Source organism: Lolium perenne, chromosome 3 (genome assembly GCF_019359855.2).
Source record: "Lolium perenne isolate Kyuss_39 chromosome 3, Kyuss_2.0, whole genome shotgun sequence".
Classification (NCBI taxonomy): domain Eukaryota; kingdom Viridiplantae; phylum Streptophyta; class Magnoliopsida; order Poales; family Poaceae; genus Lolium; species Lolium perenne.
Genome location: NC_067246.2, coordinates 110,284,404 through 110,307,642, shown reverse-complemented (window position 1 = coordinate 110,307,642; position 23,239 = coordinate 110,284,404). Strand labels below are relative to the sequence as shown.

Genomic DNA, 23,239 nt, shown 5'->3' with positions numbered 1-23,239 from the left:
TTTCTTCTTGAGGTGGAGAGAAATAGGTGAACTGACTCAACATTGAAAGTAAAAGAATGGTCCTCATTGAGGAAAAGCATCGATTGCTATATTTGTGCTAGAGCTTTGATTTTGAAAACATGAAACAATTTTGTCAACGGTAGTAATAAAGCATATGCATCATGTAAATTATATCTTATAAGTTGCAAGCCTCATGCATAGTGTACCAATAGTGCCCGCACCTTGTCCTAATTAGCTTGGACTACCTGGATTATCACCGCAATACATATGCTTTAACCAAGTATCACAAAGGGGTACCTCTATGCCGCCTGTACAAAGGTCTAAGGAGAAAGCTCGCATTTGGATTTCTCGCTTTTGATTATTCTCAACTTAGACATCCATACCGGGACAACATAGACAACAGATAATGGACTCCTCTTTTAATGCTTTAAGCATTCAACAACAATTAATTCTTTTCTCATTAGAGATTTGAGGATGTTTGTCCAAAACTGAAACTTCCACCATGGAGCATGGCTTTAGTTAGCGGCCCAATGTTCTTCTCTCACAATATGCATGCTCAAACCATTCAACTCAGTGTAGATCGCCCTTACTTCAGACAAGACGAACATGCATAGCAACTCACATGAAATTCAACAATGAGTTGATGGCGTTCCCCAGTAAACATGGTTATCGCACAACAAGCAACTTAATAAGAGATAAAGTGCATAATTACATATTCAATACCACAATAGTTTTTAAGCTATTTGTCCCATGAGCTATATATTGCAAAGGTGAATGATGGAATTTTAAAGGTAGCACTCAAGCAATTTACTTTGGAATGGCGGGAAATACCATGTAGTAGGTAGGTATGGTGGACACAAATGGCATAGTAGTTGGCTCAAGTATTTTGGATGCATGAGAAGTATTCCCTCTCGATACAAGGTTTAGGCTAGCAAGGCTTATTTGAAACAAACACAAGGATGAACCGGTGCAGCAAAACTCACATAAAAGACATATTGAAAACATTATAAGACTCTACACCGTCTTCCTTGTTGTTCAAACTCAATACTAGAAATTATCTAGACCTTAGAGAAACCAAATATGCAAACCAAATTTTAGCATGCTCTATGTATTTCTTCATTAATGGGTGCAAAACATATGATGCAAGAGCTTAATCATGAGCACAACAATTGCCAAGTATCACATTACCCAAGACATTTATAGCAATTACTACATGTATCATTTTCCAATTCCAACCATATAACAATTTAACGAAGGAGAAACTTCGCCATGAATACTATGAGTAGAAACCAAGGACATACTTGTCCATATGCTACAGCGGAGCGTGTCTCTCTCCCATAAAGTGAATGCTAGGATCCATTTTATTCAAACAAAACAAAAATAAAATCATACAGACGCTCCAAGTAAAGCACATAAGATGTGACCGAATAAAAATATAGTTTCAAGAGAAGGAACCTGATAATTTGTCGATGAAGAAGGGGATGCCTTGGGCATCCCCAAGCTTAGACGCTTGAGTCTTCTTGATATATGCAGGGGTGAACCACCGGGTGCATCCCCAAGCTTAGAGCTTTCACTCTTCTTGATCATAGTATATCATCCTCCTCTCTTGACCCTTGAAAACTTCCTCCACACCAAACTCGAAACAACTCATTAGAGGGTTAGTGCACAATAAAAATTAACATATTCAGAGGTGACACAATCATTCTTAACACTTCTGGACATTGCATAATGCTACTGGACATTAATGGATCAAAGAAATTTATCCAACATAGCAAAAGAGGCAATGCGAAATAAAAGGCAGAATCTGTCAAAACAGAACAGTTCGTATTGACGAATTTTAAAATGGCACCAGACTTGCTCAAATGAAAATGCTCAAATTGAATGAAAGTTGCATACATATCTGAGGATCATGCACGTAAATTGGCTTAATTTTCTGAGCTACCTACAGGGAGGTGGACCCAGATTCGTGACAGAAAAGAAATCTGGAACTGTGCAGTAATCCAAATCTAGTACTTACTTTTCTATCAACGGCTTAACTTGGCACAACAAAACACAAAACTAAGATAAGGAGAGGTTGCTACAGTAGTAAACAACTTCCAAGACACAAATATAAAACAAAGTACTATAGCAAAATAACACATGGGTTATCTCCCAAGAAGTTCTTTTCTTTATAGCCATTAAGATGGGCTCAGCAGTTTTAATGATGCACTCGCAAGAAATAGTATTTGAAGCAAAAGAGGGCATCAAGAGGCAAATACAAAACACATTTAAGTCTAACATGCTTCCTATGCATAGGAATCTTGTAAATAAACAAGTTCATGAAGAGCAAAGTAACAAGCATAGGAAGATAAAACAAGTGTAACTTCAAAAATTTCAGCACATAGAGAGGCATTTTAGTAACATGAAAATTTCTACAACCATATTTTCCTCTCTCATAATAACTTTCAGTAGCATCATGAGCAAACTCAACAATATAACTATCAAATGAAACATTCTTATCATGAGTCTCATGCATAAAGTTATTACTCTCCACATAGGCGTAATCAATTTTATTAGTTGTAGTGGGAGCAAATTCAACAAAGTAGCTATCATTATTATTCTCATCATCAAATATAGGAGGCATATTGTAATCATAATCAAATTCACTCTCCATAGTAGGTGGCACCAAAAGACCACTATCATTATAATCATCATATATAGGAGGCAAAGTATCATCAAAGAAAATTTTCTCCTCAATGCTTGGGGGACTAAAAAGATCATGAAAACCAGCTTCCCCAAGCTTAGAACTTTCTATATTATTATCAACAATGGTGTTCAAAGCATTCATACTAATATTACTACCAGCATGCAAACAAGATTTAATAGGTTTTTTAATTTTCGCATCAAACAATCCATGTTTTAAATCAGGAAATAGAACAAGAAGCCCACTCTTGTACATTATGCCAAACTAGTGTAAACAAGAAACAACAAGATGCAATTGCAGGATCTAAAGGAAATAGCTTTGAGCACACACACAACGGCGCCAGAAAAATACTTTACCTGGGACCGTAGTATGAGAGCCTTTTACCTTTCCTCCCCGGCAACGGCGCCAGAAAAGTGCTTGATGTCTACGTTCCCCCTCCTTTCCTGTAGACAGTGTTGGGCCTCCAAGAGCAGAGGTTTGTAGAACAGCAGCAAGTTTCCCTTAAGTGGATACCCAAGGTTTATCGAACTCAGGGAGGAAGAGGTCAAAGATATCCCTCTTATGCAACCCTGCAACCACAAAGCAAGAAGTCTCTTGTGTCCCCAACACACCTAATAGGTGCACTAGTTCGGCGAAGAGATAGTGAAATACAGGTGGTATAAATATATATGAGCAGTAGCAACGGTGCCAGAAAATAGCTTGCTGGCGCGTAGTGATGGATGGTGATATAGCAGGCAGTAGTAACGCAGTAAAACAGTAAACAAGCAGTAGTAACGCAGCAGTAGTAAACAAGTAGCGATAGCAGTATTTAGGAGCAAGGCCTAGGGATTACACTTTCACTAGTGGACACTCTCAACATTGATCACATAACAGAACAGATAAATGCATACTCTACACTTTTGTTGGATGATGAACACATTGCGTAGGATTACACGAACCCTCAATGCCGGAGTTAACAAGCTCCACAATAATGCTCATGTTTAAGTAACCTTTAGTGTAAGATAGATCAACGCTACTAAACCAAGTACTAGCATAGCATGCACACTGTCACCTTCATGCATATGTAGGAGGAATAGATCACATCAATATCATCATAGCAATAGTTAACTCCATAATCTACAAGAGATCATGATCATAGCATAAACCAAGTACTAACACGGTGCACACACTGTCACCTTTACACACGTGCAGGAGGAATAGAACTACTTTAATAACATTGCTAGAGTAGCACATAGATAAATTGTGATACAAACTCATATGAATCTCAATCATGTAAAGCAGCTCATGAGATCATTGTATTGAAGTACATAGGAGAGATTAACCACATAGCTACCGGTACAGCCCCGAGCCTCGATGGAGAACTACTCCCTCCTCATGGGAGCAGCAGCGGTGATGAAGATGGGGGTGGAGATGGCAGCGGTGTCGATGGAGGAGCCTTCCGGGGGCACTTCCCCGCTCCGGCAGGGTGCCGGAACAGAGATCCTGTCCCCCAGATCTTGGCCTCGCGATGGCGGCGGCTCTGGAAGGTTTTCGTGGGTTTCGTCAATCGGTGTAGGGTTTTCTGATCCAGGGGCTTCTTATAGGCGAAGAGGCGGCGCAGGAAGGTCGAAGGGGGGCCCACACCCTAGGGGGGCGCGCCCCCCCCCCTAGGCCGCGCCGGGGTGTGGTGTGGTGGCCCTGCCTCCCTTCTCTGACGGTTCTCGTGTGTTCTGGATGCTTCCGGGTAAAATAGGAACCTGGGCGTTGATTTCGTCCGATTCCGAGAATATTTCGTTACTAGGATTTCTGAAACCAAAAACAGCAGAAAACAGGAACTGGCACTTCGGCATCTTGTTAATAGGTTAGTTCCAGAAAATGCACGAATATGACATAAAGTGTGCATAAAACATGTAGATAACATCAATAATGTGGCATGGAACATAAGAAATTATCGATACGTCGGAGACGTATCACATGGAACATAAGAAATTATCGATACGTTGGAGACGTATCAAGCACTTTTCCCCTTTTTTATGTATTTGTATTACCTTTTATCTATACTTAATTATCTTATTTTCATGTTTTCATTTAAGCATTATCCTCCTGGCAGTAAGTCAACAAATTGGATCCAATATATTTTTGTAATCTTTTTGTGTCTGGAATCCAGGTTATGTGTCAGTAGGAAAGTAGATATCATGGTAGGTATCAACAGTTATACATTGTAGTCATCATGGTGCTTTTTTATAGTGCTTTTAGTTTCATGTTCTTCACTTTCAGTTTGTTTTATTATGAGACAAACATCAGTTATCATAGGTTTTTGTAGAATAAATATGAACTTTTGTTGTATATAGTTTATCAATTGCATCTCTGGTTTGTCTGGTCCTTTCAATTTTGGTTTTTTATGTATATGTATGCCATTTTTTTATAGATTAACTATATTTTATGTTTATGATTTTTATTACATATCAACTTGTACCACGAAGCCAACAAATGTGATGCAATATAATTGTAACATGTGTCTGTAGACAGCTGGTAGTCTGTTAGCATAACTCTAGATATCATAGTAGTTATCAACATTCCTATTCTGTAGTTATCAAGGTGCTTCTATCTACTGCTCGTTGGTGTCCTTAACTGTCAGTTTTCAACATTTTTTGATATATTTTGATTAGTGCTTTTGTACATTTTTAGGAGAGTGAAATTCAGTATGTCTACTTATGTGACTGAAGAGACGAGGGTTCAGGTGTCTAAGTTCCTTCTTAGTAAACTAGGACTTACTCCTGGCCCAGTTACCAATCTGTTTCTTGTCAAGAACCTTTCCTGTTTTGAGCCTGCTGGAGTCTTCAAGTGTCTCCATGTCATCAACAAGCTGGTCGGCACAGAGTTTGATTTCATAGTTAATCAAAGCCGCCAGTGCAAAGTCTTTGTTAGGTGCATGACCCCTGTTGCGTGTACGAAGCTTCACGATGTGCTTCCTTTAACCTTTAAGTTTGATGAAGCTCGCGTGAAGTTTTGCAAGGTTAGCTTCCTTGAAACACTTCCAGAAGATGAAGAAATTTTCCTCAAGGAACCAGCCAAGACCTTTTCAGCCAGCATGGAGAATAGTAGTATTACTCAACAGAAGCTTCTAGGTTATCCTGCTGGGTACTCTGATGTAAGCCTTGACATGGATTATGAGGAGAACATCAGAATGACGGACACCACGATGAAGATTCTCGGTGTTTCTGAGGGTTCTCAAGAGGGTCTAGTTAGAGTGAACCTAAAATATCTGCTTTCACCTGAGTACATTGCCCATGCATACTCTGTTGTGCAATCCCCAGACCTTGTCAAGTTTGCTGTTGAATACAACTCCAAGCTTTACATGAAGTTCAAGATCCCAATGATGGCTGAGGTGATGACCAAGAGCCACTACTTTGTTGATAGATTCATGATCAAGTTCTATTTAGTCAAGACTGTCAGGAAGTGTTCATTCATGGAAGATATTGGCAGGAAATGTCCAGTATACAGTAGGCTCAAGAATGAAGACCATTTCGAAGACCACTTCGAGTCTGCTTGATTTCTTAATAGACGATATAGTGCTTTTCCCTTTCCCTAAGTGTTTTTTTAGAAGAACAGTATGAAATCTGTGTAATGTGGTGCTTTTGTATCAAGGCTTAAAGCCCTTGATGTTTGATTTGTGTACTATATCCTTTCTGTGTCTAGGTGGTTTGATGAACCCTTTTTTTAATGCTGCTTTTTGTTGTGTGTAATGGATGCTATTATTTGTATTTTACGTAAGTCTGTGCTGGTGATGTGTGCGTGCTGACATTTTTTATGCACATGTGTGACAAATCTAAGTGTTACTTGCTTTTTCTGTCTTTTTTGTTTATTCGTTCATGAATTTTAAATTTTGATTTTTCTTTTTCTCGTACACTGAAATTTTTGTTTTATATTTTGCCTGACATACAATATCTTCTTTGTTTTTAACCTATCATTTTTGTTTTCTGTTCTTTTTTTACCAGGGTATGTCGTACATCACTAAGATGAAGAGGCCATCAGTTACTCGTCATGTTATGAGTAGGCTTGGAGAGTGTCCTGGGAAAGTGCATGATCTTTACCTTTTCCGTGTGATGGATACTCGGCTTGATGGTATATTCGTTTGTCTTGCACTAGCAAAGAAGCTGCTCACTAGGGATTTTCAGTACACTGTTAATCAGGGCAACAAAACCAAAGTGTTCATCAGGCCCAGTGGGACAGATGATAAAGCTACTCTTCACATTGATGGTTTTTGCCACACAATAATGTCAGAGACGACCATGAGTCTTCTGGGTATATCTGAAGGAGTGCAATCTGGTCTTCTCAATGTCATTGTCAAGTACTTCGTTCAACCTTCAACCATTGGACTTGCACTTGAAGTCATCCCTCCAGACTTTAAATTCAAGTTTGCCATTGACCAGAATGGAACTTTTTACATGAAGTTCAAGAAGACCGAGGAAGCTAAAGCTGTTGCTAGGAGGCATTACTTCATTGGAGGCAAAATGATCAAGTTTTACTATGTGAAGACTGTCGAACAGTTGGATGAACAAGATGTCACGGGCAAACTGTCTTTCCATAAGAAGCAACATACTGATGATTTCTATGTGCTTTTCTAGTCAATCTATGACTGTGTAGTCATGCTTTCGTGTCGTTAGTCACCTAGTGCCCTTTGTTTTGTTTCAAAAACTTGTCATGTAATAAGTTGGTAGCAAGGACTTTACATGTTTTTACTCTTCAGTGATGTCTTTTGCTTTATCTTATCTGCAGTCAGTATGTTATTTTTCTCTTGGACACCATGATGTAATAAGTTTGTAGCAAGATATGCTATGTTCTTTTTTAACCTTCTTTTTCACTGTTTTTGGTATCTCTTTTTGTATGAGTGGTTTATAGTTCTTCACTTGTATCCTTTTCATCTGACTTTTTTTATCATTTTGCCCTTGCTTTGTATTCAGATCTTCTATTTTCTGCTGGATGTCCAAAATACTGTCTAGCTTGCCGTCTTTTTTTACAAGCAATTATGAATATATTATCATTGTTCATGACGCCGGCATCTAGTCTATATTTTTTATTCTTTTTATTTTTTACAATGGTTTTCTTTAAATGGTTTTTCCATAGTTGGACAGATCAAATGGTTCTCTTTTTCGTAAGGCATCGGTACTCATACTTTTAGTTTGTAATAGCTATCGAGCGTGACTGTATGTAGTTACCAACGCTGGACGAATGTATTTACCGACACTGGGCATTACAAACATTTCTTTTTGTACGTCCTCTTTTTTATTTTTTATTAGCTTATAAAATAGAAATGTTGTATATTTTTTCACTTTACTTATGCATAGTTCACTCCTTTTATAGTGGTTGCTTCTTCTCCTTTTTTTCAGCACAACTCAAGGCGCCCGTTAGATGCTTTTGTTCACTGTGAATTTTTTAATGCTACATTTGGTGGAAGGTGAGACGGCTAGGCCTCAATAAATAGAGACCCCTTATCACTTCTGCATCTCTTCTCACTCTTGGCTATTCCATTCTCCCTCTTTCTAGGTCTTCATCCACATCGAGCCATTGTTGTTAGTGCTCCTTCTCCCTCAGACCAGGCGAAAGGAATCCTCTTCTATCTATCTCTTTTTTGGTGGATCTTCTCCAAAGCTGCATCTGGACGGTAAGGGTTTTGTTTGTTCTCTTTTTCCTTTTTTGATGTTTCTGAATCCCGCACCTCCATGTGTTTATGCAGTACGAACTCGTTTCATTCCCTTTTTCTGCCCCCTGTCTGTTGGCCTTTTTTGCTAAATCTAGAAAGTACTATGGACAATAACTTTTTAAATATGTAATCAGATTCTGAAGATTTAACCCTATTTGAGCAGATCTACAAGCAATATTTCTGTAGATCTAGTTTACTTTTCTAATCTATGTGAGCTCGTCTTCTATTTCCCTATAGTTTTACTCACAAATGTCCCTTTTTTTCATTGTGCAGGGTTTTTCTTGTTTTCAAGATGGTCTGTGATACGTCTCCAACGTATCGATAATTTCTTATGTTCCATGCTTGTTTTATGACAATACTTACATGTTTTGTTCACACTTTATATCGTTTTGATGCATTTTCTGGAACTAACCTATTAACGAGATGCCGAAGTGCCAGTTCCTATTTCTGCTGTTTTGGTTTCAGAAATCCTAGTAAGGAAATATTCTCGGAATTGGACGAAATCAACGCCCAGTATCTTATAATTCAAGGAAGCTTCCAGAGCACCGAAGTGGGACCAGAGGAGAGCCACAGGGCCACCACACGTGTGGGCGGCGCGGCCCAAGGGGGGCGCCCCCTGTTGTCTGGCTGCCTCGTCAGCCCTCCGACTCCGACTCTCCGCCTATAAAACCCTTCCTGACCTAAAAACTTCGGGGGAAGAAGCCACGGTACGAGAAACCTTCCAGAGCCGCCGCCATCAGGAAGCCAAGATCTGGGGGACAGAAGTCTCTATTCCGGCACGCCGCCGGGACGGGGAAGTGCCCCCGGAAGGCATCTCCATTGACACCACCGCCATCTCCATCACCGCTGCTGTCTCCATGAGGAGGGAGTAGTTCTCCCTCGAGGCTAAGGGCTGTACCGGTAGCTATGTGGTTAATCTCTCTCCTATGTACTTCAATACAATGATCTCATGAGCTGCCTTACATGATTGAGATTCATATGAGCTTTGTATCACTATTCATCTATGTGCTACTCTAGTGATGTTATTAAAGTACTCTATTCCTCCTCCATGATGTAATGGTGACAGTGTGTGCATCATGTAGTACTTGGTGTAGTTTATGATTGTGATCTCTTGTAGATTATGAAGCTAACTATTACTATGATAGTATTGATGTGATCTATTCCTCCTTTCATAGCTTGATGGTGACAGTGTGCATGCTATGTTAGTACTTGGTATAATTGCGTTGGTCTATCATGCACTCTAAGGTTATTTAAATATGAACATCGAATGTTGTGGAGCTTGTTAACTCCGGCATTGAGGTGCTCTTGTAGCCCTATACAATTAATGGTGTTCATCATCCAACAAGAGAGTGTAGAGTGGTTTTATTATGTGATCAATGTTGAGAGTGTCCACTAGTGAAAGTATGATCCCTAGGCCTTGTTTCCAAATACTGTAATCATTGCTTATTTACTGTTTTACTGCATCTTTACTTCCTTCAATATTACTACCATCAACTGCACGCCAGCAAGCTACTTTCTGGTGCCGTTACTACTGCTCATATACATTCATACCACTTGTATCTCACTATCTCTTTGCCGAACTAGTGCACCTATACATCTGACAAGTGTATTAGGCGTGTTGGGGACACAAGAGACTTCTTGCATTGTGATCGCAGGGTTGCTTGAGAGGGATATCTTTGACCTCTTCCTCCCTGAGTTCGATAAACTTTGGGTGATCCACTTAAGGGAAAACATGCTGTTGTTCTACAAACCTCTGCTCTTGGAGGCCCAACACTGTCTACAGGAAAAGAAGCGTGCGTAGACATCAAGCTATTTTCTGGCGCCGTTGCCAGGGAGGAAAGGTAAAAGGCACTCACACTCTGGTCCCAGGTAACTAAGTTATTTTCTGGCGCCGTTGTAAGTGCTCGAAGCTATTTCCTTTAGATCCTGCAATTGCATCTTTTTGTTTCTATTTTTACACTAGTAAGGCATAATGGAAAACAACTGTGAGCTTTTTAATTTATTTCCTAAGTTAAGACATGAATTGTGTGATGCGAAAATTAAAAAACCTATGGAACCTTATTTGCATGCCAGTAGCAATGTTATTAGTATGAACGCAATCACTGCTAATGCTATGGAGAAGTCTAAGCTTGGGGAAGCTAGTTTTTATGATCTTTTTAGCTTCCCATCTTTAGGGGAGAAAATTTGCTCTGATAATACTTTATCTCCCATATGCGATAACTTTAATGATGCTTGTGATATTTTAAATCCACCTACTGTAAGTACTGCTTTCAAGATACCCATGAAAATTATTGAACGTGTTATGGATAACCGCTATGAAGGAGATAGAACTGTTCATCCTGGAGATCATTTACTGTTTTTGCGAATTATGCGGGTTATTCAAGTGTGCAGGTATCTCTATGGATGAAGTGAGGAAGAAACTATTCTCTATTTCGCTGTCTGGTAAAGCGGCGCATTGGTATAAATTGCTGAAGAATAGTCATTCTCTTGGTTGGGAGGAAATTGTATCTCTCTTTTATTCTAAATTTTATCCTCCTCATGAAGTGCATATTGATAGGAATTACATTTATAACTTTTATCCTCGTGATGAAGAGAGTATTTCCCAAGCATGGGGGAGATTGAAGTTACTAATGCCCAAATGTCCCATTCATGAGCTCCCCCGTAATGTTATTATTAATAATTTTTATGCAAGGCTTTCAGGACATCACAAGGACTATCTAGATGCCTGTTTGGAGGGATCTTTCACAAGCAAGGAGGTTGAAGCTAGGTGGGATCTTCTTGATCGGATTGAGGAGAACGCTGAAGATTGGGAGAACGACAAAGGTAGAGAGTCGAGTATAAATTATGATTATGAATGCATTGAAACTTTTATGGATACTGGTAAATTTCGAAATATGAGTGCTACCTATGGTCTTGACTCTCAAGTTGCTGCAAATATTTATAAAGCTTTTGCCTCTCATTTTGAATTGCCTAGGAAGAATTTTGGTAAGTATCATGAACCTTTTAAAGAGGCTTGTATGAAGAATGAAATTGTTGTTAATGATTGCAATAAACATGCTCAAACTCCTAAGAATGCTATTTCCTATAAGCATGTTAATTTTTGAGGAATGCATAGACCTTGTGGAATTAATCAAATCGAAGATGAATATTGTATCCATCATATTAATGAAAAAACTAGAAAGTGGTCTAGGGCTCTAGATGATCTTGGTAAAAAAGTTTGTGCCCTCTATCCTTTTATTTGTGAACTTTGCCAAAGAGCGGGTCACTTTAATTTTCAATGCTCCTCCAATGATAATTCGAACCACATGAGTGCTGCAAATTTGTATTGTGATGATGAAATTACTCCTAATCAGCATGATGAACTTACTTTATTTTTGTGGTGTGAAGAGTTATCAAGAAAAATCTCTTTGTTACATATGAGTGATCTTGATATTGATGATTTCCTGCATGGGTGTTTTTCTTATTGCATTAATAATTGCCATACAAATACTTACATACAAAATATTTTAGAAGATGACACTTTGCCAAAATATGATAGGACCGCTGTGTGTTTTGAACTTATTAATGAAAAGGAGGAATCCTCCCAAGTTTCTTCTATTGTTTCTGGAAATAAATCAGGTTATGTGGAGGATCCTCCCTTCAAGCCTCTTCCTCCTAAAGAAGGGAACGAGGAGAAGGAAGAGAAGAAGGAGAAGAAGGGAACGAAGAAGAAGAAGAAGGGGATAAAGATAAAGAGGTAACGGCATATCCCCGCGTGAATGAGATAACGATAGGTAACCGTAAGTATGTTGCTTCTAATGACTATTATGATAATGAATCTGAATACAATGATCTTCCTATGCCCTTTACATACATTAGTGATCACGATTTAGAAGAGCACACTACTTTTGATATTAAAAATCTCTGGGAAACTAATTCTGAAAATGATGATGATAATAATTGCCATAGTATCAGTACTATCCATGTTTCCTCCCATAATGATATAGAAAGCTCTAAGCTTGGGGATGAGGTGTTTGAAAATCCTTTTGCTACTGATCATTATATGTTTGATACATCTCCTTCTAGTAACAAGGATGGTATGGTCACAGATGAACCTACTGTGAAAGATAACTATTCTATTTCTTATGATGATACTATGCCTCCGACCTTTGATGATTATTATAAAGAATGCTATGATATAGGTTATAACTATCCTTATGAAACTTGTCATAGTTATGATTGGATTGCCAAAAACAATTGCCTTAATATGCAACTTGTTTACCATGTTCGAATTCTTGATAATAATCTTGCTCCAATTACTATTAATGAGAAGAACTCTTCTTATGCCAAAATTAATGATACTTCTATGCATATGAACCATGATAAGAATGTTTTAAGTGATGGGTATATTGTGGATTTCATCAATGATGCTACTGAAAGTTATTATGAGAGAGGGAAACATGGTTATATGCATCTTAATAATATTAAGTTTCCCCTCTTTATGTTGAGAATCTTGAAGTTACTCGTGTTTTATCTTCCTATGCTTGTCACTTTGTTCTTCATGAATTCATTTGTGCACAAGATTCCTTTGCATAGGAAGTGGGTTAGACTTAAATGTGTTTTGAATTTGCTTCTTGGTGCTCTCTTTTTCTTCAACTCTTATTTCTTGGGAGTGCATCATTAAAATTACTGAGCCCATCTTAATGGCTATAAAGAAAGCACTTCTTGGGAGATAACCCATGTTTTTATTTTACTACAGCATTTTTGTTTTATATTTGAGTCTTGGAAGTTGTTACTACTGTAGTAAACTCTTATTATCTTTGTTTTATTGCATTGTTGTGCCAAGTAAAGTCTTTGATAGTAAGGTTGATACTAGATTTGGATTACTGCGCAGAAACAGATTTCTGTCTGTCACGAATTTGAGTAGTATTCTCTGTAGGTAACTCAGAAAAATCTGCCAATTTACGTGAGTAATCCTCAGATATGTACGCAACTTTCATTCAATTTGAGCATTTTCATCTGAGCAAGTCTGGTGCCTCTAAAAAAATCGTCTTTACGGACTGTTCTGTTTTGACAGATTCTGCCTTTTATTTCGCATTGCCTCTTTTGCTATGTTGGATGGATTTCTTTGTTCTATTAACTTCCAGTAGCTTTGTGCAATGTCCAGAAGTGTTAAGAAGGATTGTGTCACCTCTGAACATGTGAATTTTGATTATGCACTAACCCTCTAATGAGTTTGTTTTGAGTTTGGTGTGGAGGAAGTTTTCAAGGATCAAGAGAGGAGGATGATATATGATTAAGAAGAGTGAAAAGTCTAAGCTTGGGGATGCCCCCGTGGTTCATCCCTGCATATTTCAAGAAGACTCAAGCGTCTAAGCTTGGGGATGCCCAAGGCATCCCCTTCTTCATCAACAATTTATCAGGTTTCTTCTATTGAAACTATATTTTTATTCCGTCACATCTTATGTACTTTACTTGGAGCGTCTGTGTGTTTTTATTTTCGTTTTTGTTATTTTCATTCTCTGAATAAATTCATGCTTGTGTGGGAGAGAGACACGCTCTGCTGGTTGATACGTCTCCGACGTATCGATAATTTCTTATGTTCCATGTCACATTATTGATGATATCTACATGTTTTATGCATATTTTATGTCATATTTATGCATTTTCCGGCACTAACCTATTAACAAGATGCCGAAGAGCCAGTTGCTGTTTTCTGCTGTTTTTGGTTTCAGAAATCCTAGTAAGGAAATATTCTCGGAATTGGACGAAATCAACGCCCAGGGGCCTATTTTCACACGAAGCTTCCAGAAGACCGAAGAGTCAACGAAGTGGGGCCACGAGGTGGCCAGAGGGTAGGGCGGCACGGCCCAGCCCTTGGCCGCGCTGGCCTGTCTCCTGGGCCCCTCGTGACGCCCCCTGACCTGCCCTTCCGCCTACAAATAGCCTTCGTCGCGAAACCCCCAGTACCGAGAGCCACAATACGGAAAACCTTCCAGAGACGCCGCCGCCGCCAATCCCATCTCGGGGGATTCAGAAGATTTCCTCCGGCACCCTGCCGGAGAGGGGATTCATCTCCCGGAGGACTCTACACCGCCATGGTCGCCTCCGGAGTGATGTGTGAGTAGTTCACCCCTGGACTATGGGTCCATAGCAGTAGCTAGATGGTTGTCTTCTCCTCATTATGCTTCATTGTCAGATCTTGTGAGCTGCCTAACATGATCAAGATCATCTATCTGTAATGCTATATGTTGTGTTTGTTGGGATCCGATGAATAGAGAATACTATGTTATGTTGATTATCAATCTATTATCTATGTGTTGTTTATGATCTTGCATGCTCTCCGTTATTAGTAGAGGCTCTGGCCATGTTTTTACTCTTAACTCCAAGAGGGGGTATTTATGCTCGATAGTGGGTTCATGTCACCGTGAATCTGGGGGAGTGACAGAAACCTCTAAGGTTATGGATGTACTGTTGCCACTAGGGATAAAACATTGATGCTATGTCCGAGGATGTAGTTATTGATTACATTACGCACCATACTTAATGCAATTGTCTGTTGTTTTCAACTTAATACTGGAAGGGGTTCGGATGATAACCTGAAGGTGGACTTTTTAGGCATAGATGCATGCTGGATAGCGGTCTATGTACTTTGTCGTAATGCCCAATTAAATCTCACAATACTCATCATAATATGTATGTGCATGGTCATGCCCTCTCTATTTGTCAATTGCCCAACTGTAATTTGTTCACCCAACATGCTATTTATCTTATGGAAGAGACACCACTAGTGAACTGTGTACCCCAGTCCAATTCTCTATACTGAAATACAATCTACTGCAATACTTGTTCTACTGTTTTCTGCAAACAATCATCATCCACACTATACATCTAATCCTTTGTTACAGCAAGCCGGTGAGATTGACAACCTCACTGTTTCGTTGGGGCAAAGTACTTGGTTTGTGTTGTGCAGGTTCCACGTTGGTGCCGGAATCCCTGGTGTTGCGCCGCACTACATCTCGCCGCCATCAACCTTCAACGTGCTTCTTGACTCCTACTGGTTCGATAAACCTTGGTTTCTAACTGAGGGAAACTTACTGCTGTACGCATCACACCTTCCACTTGGGGTTCCCAACGGTCGCGTGCTGTACGCGTGTCACTGGTTCATATGAACACATGTGTTCTTAGCTTTTAATTTTCATGGCGAAGGTTGAAACTGCTTCGTTAATTGTTATATGGTTGGAAACAGAAAATGCTACATGTGGTAATTGGTATAGTGTCTTGAATAATTTGATACTTGGCAATTGTTGTGCTCATATAGATCATGTTTAAGCTCTTGCATCATGTAGTTTGCACCTATTAATGAAGAACTACATAGAGCTGGTTAAAATTTGGTTTGCATGATTGGTCTCTCTAAAGTCTAGATATTTTCTTGTAAGGGTTTGAGCAACAAGGAAGATAGTGTAGAGTCTTATAATGCTTGCAATATGTTCTTATGTGAGTTTTGTTGTACTGGTTCATACTTGTGTTTGCTTCAAACAACCTTGCTAGCCTAAGCCTTGTATTGAGAGGGATTACTTCTCATGCATCCAAAATCCTTGAGCCAAAAACTATGCCACTTGTGTCCACCATACCTACCTACTACATGGTATTTCTCTGCCATCCCAAAGTAAATTGCTTGAGTGCTACCTTTAAAATTCCATTCTTTGTCTTTGCAATATATAGCTCATGGGAAAAATAGCTTAAAAACTATTGTGGTATTGAATATGTACTTATGTATCTTATTTCCTAATAAGTTGCTTGTTGAGCGGTAACCATGTTCCTGGGGAAGCCATCAACACTTTGTTGAATATCATGTGAGTTGCTATGCATGTTCGTCTTGTCTGAAGTAAGGGTGATTTATCATGAGTTTAATGGTTTGAGTATGCATATTGTTAGAGAAGAACATTGGGCCGCTAACTAAAGCCATGATCCATGGTGGAAGTTTCAGTTTTGGACAACAATCCTCAATCTCTTATGAGAATATTATCTGTTGTTGAATGCTTATGCATTAAAGAGGAGTCCATTATCTGTTGTCTATGTTGTCCCGGTATGGATGTCTAAGTTGAGAATAATCAAAAGCGAGAAATCCAATGCGAGCTTTCTCCTTAGACCTTTGTACAGGCGGCATAGAGGTACCCCTTTGTGACACTTGGTTAAAACATATGTTATGCGATGATAACCCATGTAAATCCGAGCTAATTAGGACAAGGTGTGGGCACTATTGGTAATCTATGCATGAGGCTTGCAACTTGTAGGATATCTTATACATAATACATATGCTTTATTACTACCGTTGACAAAATTGTTTCTTGTTTTCAAAATAAAAGCTCTAGCACAAATATAGCAATCCATGCTCCCCTCTTCGAAGGGCCATTCTTTTACTTTAATGTTGAGTCAGTTTACCTACTTCCTTCCATCTTAGAAGCAAACACTTGTGTCAACTGTGCATTGATTCTTACATGCTTACTTATTGCACTTATTATTTTACTTTATGTTGACAATTATCCATGAGATATGCATGTTGAAAGTTGAAAGCAACCGCTGAAACTTATTCTTCCTTTGTGTTGCTTCAATGCCTTTATTTAGAATCTATTGCTTTATGAGTTAACTGTTATGCAAGACTTATTGATGCTTGTCTTGAAAGTACTATTCATGAAAAGTCTTTGCTATATGATTCAGTTGTTTAATCATTGTCTTTACCATTGCTTTGAATCGTTGCATTCATCTCATATGCTTTACAATAGTATGATCAAGATTATGTTGGTAGCATGTCACTTCAGAAATTATTCTTTTTATCGTTTACCTACTCGAGGACGAGTAGGAACTAAGCTTGGGGATGCTGATACGTCTCCAACGTATCGATAATTTCTTATGTTCCATGCTTGTTTTATGACAATACTTACATGTATTGTTCACACTTTATATCGTTTTGATGCATTTTCCGGAACTAACCTATTGACGAGATGCCGAAGTGCCAGTTCCTGTTTTCTGCTGTTTTTGGTTTCAGAAATCCTAGTAAGGAAATATTCTCGGAATTGGACGAAATCAACGCCCAGTATCTTATAATTCAAGGAAGCTTCCAGAGCACCGAAGTGGGACCAGAGGAGAGCCACAGGGCCACCACACGTGTGGGCGGCGCGGCCCAAGGGGGGGCGCGCCCCCCTGTTGTCTGGCTGCCTCGTCAGCCCTCCGACTCCGACTCTCCGCCTATAAAAGCCTTCCTGACCTAAAAACTTCGGGGGAAGAAGCCACGGTACGAGAAACCTTCCAGAGCCGCCGCCATCGTGAAGCCAAGATCTGGGGGACAGAAGTCTCTGTTCCGGCACGCCGCCGGGATGGGGAAGTGCCCCCGGAAGGCATCTCCATCGACACCACCGCCATCTCCATCACCGCTGCTGTCTCCATGAGGAGGGAGTAGTTCTCCCTCGAGGCTAAGGGTTGTACCGGTAGCTATGTGGTTAATCTCTCTCCTATGTACTTAAATACAACGATCTCATGAGCTGCCTTACATGATTGAGATTCATATGAGCTTTGTATCACTATTCATCTATGTGCTACTCTAGTGATGTTATTAAAGTACTCTATTCCTCCTCCATGATGTAATGGTGACAGTGTGTGCATCATGTAGTACTTGGCGTAGTTTATGATTGTGATCTCTTGTAGATTATGAAGTTAACTATTAGTATGATAGTATTGATGTGATCTATTCCTCCTTTCATAGCTTGATGGTGACAGTGTGCGTGCTATGTTAGTACTTGGTATAATTGCGTTGGTCTATCATGCACTCTAAGGTTATTTAAATATGAACATCGAATGTTGTGGAGCTTGTTAACTCCGGCATTGAGGTGCTCTTGTAGCCCTACACAATTAATGGTGTTCATCATCCAACAAGAGAGTGTAGAGTGGTTTTATTATGTGATCAATGTTGAGAGTGTCCACTAGTGAAAGTATGATCCCTAGGCCTTGTTTCCAAATACTGCAATCATCGCTTATTTACTGCTTTACTGCATCTTTACTTCCTGCAATATTACTACCATCAACTGCACGCCAGCAAGCTACTTTCTGGTGCCGTTACTACTGCTCATATACATTCATACCACTTGTATCTCACTATCTCTTCACCGAACTATTGCACCTATACATCTGACAAGTGTATTAGGTGTGTTGGGGACACAAGAGACTTCTTGCATTGTGATCGCAGGGTTGCTTGAGAGGGATATCTTTGACCTCTTCCTCTCAGAGTTCGATAAACCTTGGGTGATCCACTTAAGAGAAAACTTGCTGTTGTTCTACAAACCTCTGCTCTTGGAGGCCCAACACTGTCTACAGGAAAAGAAGCGTGCGTAGACATCAGTCTGCAATGTATGTGGTAATCCAGATGGACCATGCAGGGCCAAAACCAGGGATTGCTCTTTTTCATATCAGAGTTATTGGTTAACTCTGAAGATTGGATGGTACATTTTTATCTTTCATTCTTGTGTTATACTTTGTTTTGTGGGATTTATTTCCTGATAGCCTTTTTATCACTGCACCAATGTATTATTTTGTTCTACATATTTTTGTTTTGGATGTTTTTCACCATACTTTTTTACTTTTGGCAGAATGTTCCATGCTATGTTAGGAACCAGATAAACATGATATGTGCTGGCAGACACTGAAATCCTTGTCTCTGATGAGTCTGGAACCAATTACACTTTCAATGTAGCTATGAATGAGTCGGTAACAAGTTTTTATGGTTGGGGGTGGAAGGAATTTCTGATCATGTCCAATTCCAAACCTGGTGATTTTCTTATGTTTCAGATGACCAATAACCCTGACACACCAATTAAAGTAGGATGTTGCAAGTCAGCAACAATGTCTCAGTTCATAAAGGTGCAATCTGATACTTTGAGCGATTCTGATAGTGAATCAAGTGATGAAGAACCAGATCAAAGTGATTCAAGTGATGGAGAACTAGATCAAGGTTGTATGATTTTTTCACCTTTTTTCGCACATGCTTTACCTATGATGCAAAATGCTTAGACCTTAAACAACATTAACTTATTCATCCCTTTCTTTTTGTTTTGATTTTCTTGTTATCAGTGTATGATCGACATAGTGTTGTTGTCATGACAAGGCCACTTGATTGGACTATGAATCTCTTGGGTAGGTGGAGAGCAATTGTTAATAGGAGAGGCATTGGGTTGTTACCATTGTTTCTCCACAAACTCATTGCCACAAACATTAACAAATCCCTGATGGTATGTATGTAATTTGTGTCTCTTTTTATATGTGTCCTTTTTTAAAATGTTTATTTTTTTGTACTCAAATTCATGCTATGAACATGCATGTTTATATATACTAAGGGTTGTTTCTTTTTGTTGTTTGTACTGTGCAGAAAATTCCAAGCATGGTTGTCCAGGATCTTAATCTCGAACCATCAGGTTCTGTGGTTCTATCAGCGGACAACACAGCAGATGTCATTGGACAGTTCTATCCCTCCACTGATGGTAGGATGATAATAAGTGTTCATGCATGGGGAGATTTTGCTGAAAAGAAGGGATTAGCAGCTGGTCAAGTCGTGATGTTTCTCTTCCATCAATATGGTGATATCATCACACGCAGGCAGGGTGTTGTTATTACCGTCGATGTCATTTGAATATGTAACGAATCTGTGTATGTTGGAACATCGTTCAAGTCCTTTTGTATCGTCTGAAACACTTTTGTTAGCCATTTTCTATGTAACTGAACTATGTTTGTACCTCAACTTTTTTCGAGATCGATGTTTTCTTATGTGTTTTTCAAGTGATCTGTATGTATGTGATCCTTTTTAATTCTTTTTTATCACAAGCTATGATTGCAACATATTTTGCTATCTACCAATTCGAATCACTCATCACATATCTTTTTTGCCATGTAATGTGTTTTTGTTACCAACCCTTTTTCTGTGTTTTTGTTACCTACCCCGAGATTGAATTCTACTAATATCCAAAACCCTAGATTGAAAGTAATTGGCTTCTAATTCGATTTCTTTTTTTTGTTCGGATGTGTTTTGGAATTCAGGGTTGGAATCAATTTGGTCGTCTGAGGTGCTCGCCGGAGTAGTGCCGGCTGAGGGGCTCGCCGATGCAAGGCCTGATGAGGGTCTTGCCGGAGCTGTGCCGGACGAGGGGTGTGTAGGGGAGAAAGGCACTGAGTCGAGTTGGTGGCTGGCACTAGGAGGTACTGGGCAGTGTGCGCAGGGCATGCGGCGGCGGGCGTAGGGGCGAGTCGGTGGTGGCCGAGAGAAGGGATACGGGAGGGATCCGGAGCGCGAGGAGGACAGAAGGGAGCTGGAGGCCGCGAGAATGGAGACGGTGGCGGTTGTGAGGAGGACAGGATGGAGGATGGGCGGGGACAGTCGTGCAGGGAGGGAGATTGGCGGGGCAGACGCAACTTTCCGAGTTTTTCTGAGGGTAAGACTATTTATCAACCCACTTATTCAGTTTTCACCAATACATTAATCAATGTTTTATCAACTTGTTTTTCATGTCTAGCGTGTCTTACTCTCTTCTTGGGCCGTCTCTTTTTTTTAGGCCCAGTCCAGTAAAAACTCTACAAAGCATGTGTCTTCTCGAACCGACGGAGACCCCACGCGTCCAGTTTCTCCCATTTACAGTTCTGGTCGCTTGAGAAGTGGGAGAGGCGGTTGAGACCAGGCGGATAGGACGTTGTTGCAGGTTCAATCTCAAATCTTCGCCCATCGACTCTCTTTTCGATCTATATTTTCTTCTTAATCTCTTGTCGCATTCCTGTTTTAGTTGCTTTTTGTAGCGTTTTGCAAGTTCTTAGGGCTTTTTGCTGGAGGAACTAATCTATGTCTCTCTGTTCCTTTTTCTGCGGAATCTGAGTTGCCACTCAAGCATTTTCTTCTTCTCTTTTTGTTCGAATCTTATCCTAATCGACTATTCTCTTCTGCTGATCCATTTATACTATGAATTGACTTATTGATGTCGGGGTGTTTTTCCATTTTGCAGCTGAACAGTAAGTACAAACAAAAGGGTTTTTTTCTCTCTGGAGCTTTGTTGATGTTCATCTTTTTTTGTCGGAGATCTGCTTCTGTCTCTAGGCGGTGAGAACTTCTCCTCCTTTTTTATGTATATTTCATTACCTTTTATCTAGATTTTAACTTTCTAATCTTCATGTTTTTAGTATGCATTGTTCTTATTTCTAGCGGTAAGCCAAGAAATGAAATCCAATGTATTTTTTTGGTAATCTAATGGTCTGAAATCCAGGTTATTTGCCAGCAGCAAAGTACATATCATGATAATTATCAACATTCATTCATTGTAGTCACCAAGGTGCTTTTTTTTTAATAATCTGCTCATTGATGTTCTTCACCGTCAATTATTTGGGGTTATTTTTTAGATGCACAACAGTCATACTTGGTTATGTATGACATTTTTTTGTAGAGTAAATATCTTTATGTTCATGTTTTTATTACACATTACTTTGCCTAGCAGTAAGCCAACAAATGTGATCCAATATATTCTTTTTCTCCAGGGCACTCCGCAGCAAGTTATCTCCCTTTGTTGTTCCTTCTCATCTTTCTTTTTCCACTGACCTCTTCGTCTCGCTCTCGTAATGGATGAGGAAGGCAAGGTTAGCAATCACAGCAATAACAAGGATCAGGAAGAAGAGGTTAGCAATCAAAGCAGTGACACGGATCAGGAGGTGGAGGTTAGGAGTGACATCACTGAAATCGGTAAGATGTTTGCACATACGGCTGAGATTGAGGTTGTCTATACTGATGACAACCATAAAGCAGCTGAGATTGTCGACATGTACGAGCAGTGGCTTAGCAAGGATGAATACAATTTCGTGGGCCTTGACTTTGAGTATTGCGACTCAGAATATGAAGATGACTATCATATCGCCGTTGTTCAACTATCGATGAACAATCATGTATTGGTATACCAATGGTCTAGGTATGATATGTCAACTTCCATTTATTTTCTTTTGTGTTCTAATCAGTGTTGAAAGCAGATTTTTTCATAACTTATATCCTTCTGTTTTTATGTTGCAGTAGCCTGAAGTGGTGTCCGAAACTTATGGATTTCTTATGCAGCGGCGTACATTTTGCTAGCGTTGACATAAGGAATGACAAAATAGCAATCAAGCAAAGTTGGAATATTGAGATACCAAATGAGTGCCACATTGATCTTCAAGACTTGTTCAAGCTCGATCGTGACAGGACTGGTATGGCTGACATGGCAGCCACCCTCATAGACAGTAGCTACAAAGGAATGAAGAAGGAGTCCCCATCTGTTCAGCACAAGTTCTGGGAGAAGAATCCGCTTGGTGATATTAATATTGAGTATGCAGCCAGAGATGGTTTTGTGGCGTATCAACCGTATCGTATAATTCGTGCCTGCAACTATTGACAGCGGCACCGGCTACCTCCGCAAGCAACACCAACTGCACTGCAACCCTGTTCAACGGGCGGCACAAAGGCTTCTTCATCGAGCAGCAGCAAGGGAAAAGAATTGGCTGGCACCAAGCGCCCAAGTGGGGATGAAGGGTGGACATACACTCGCATCACCGATGGGCATGAATATTGGAGTGCCGCGTCCTGGAGATTTCCAATTTCTTATCAAACAAGCCCTCTTCATTTTCCTGGGGTCCAGTGGGACAATTGGCCAGAGGAGAAGAAGCCGAAGATAGATTGGAGTGGTGATGCCCCAAACACACCCTAGATAGATCTATGTTCTATGAAGTGTGTATGTTCATACTAGGCTTTTGTAAATGGGTTGAACTACTTGACTAAATGCAAAGAGTGTGTTTTGCACCTGAAAAAATCTTCAACAAAATTGCTGTGTGTACGTGAAAAATTC

At 39.8% G+C, this 23,239-nt stretch overlaps 1 protein-coding gene across 1 annotated transcript; it reads left to right on the top strand.

Annotated features, from left to right (window-relative positions):
- The first annotated feature begins 21,989 nt into the window (after positions 1 to 21,989).
- On the top strand, positions 21,990 to 22,789 carry LOC127339544 (uncharacterized). The gene is made up of 2 exons (XM_051365383.1): positions 21,990 to 22,333; positions 22,432 to 22,789. Exons 1-2 carry the CDS (start codon positions 21,990 to 21,992, stop codon positions 22,787 to 22,789), a joined length of 702 nt encoding a protein of 233 aa, XP_051221343.1.
- Positions 22,790 to 23,239: the final 450 nt, after the last annotated feature.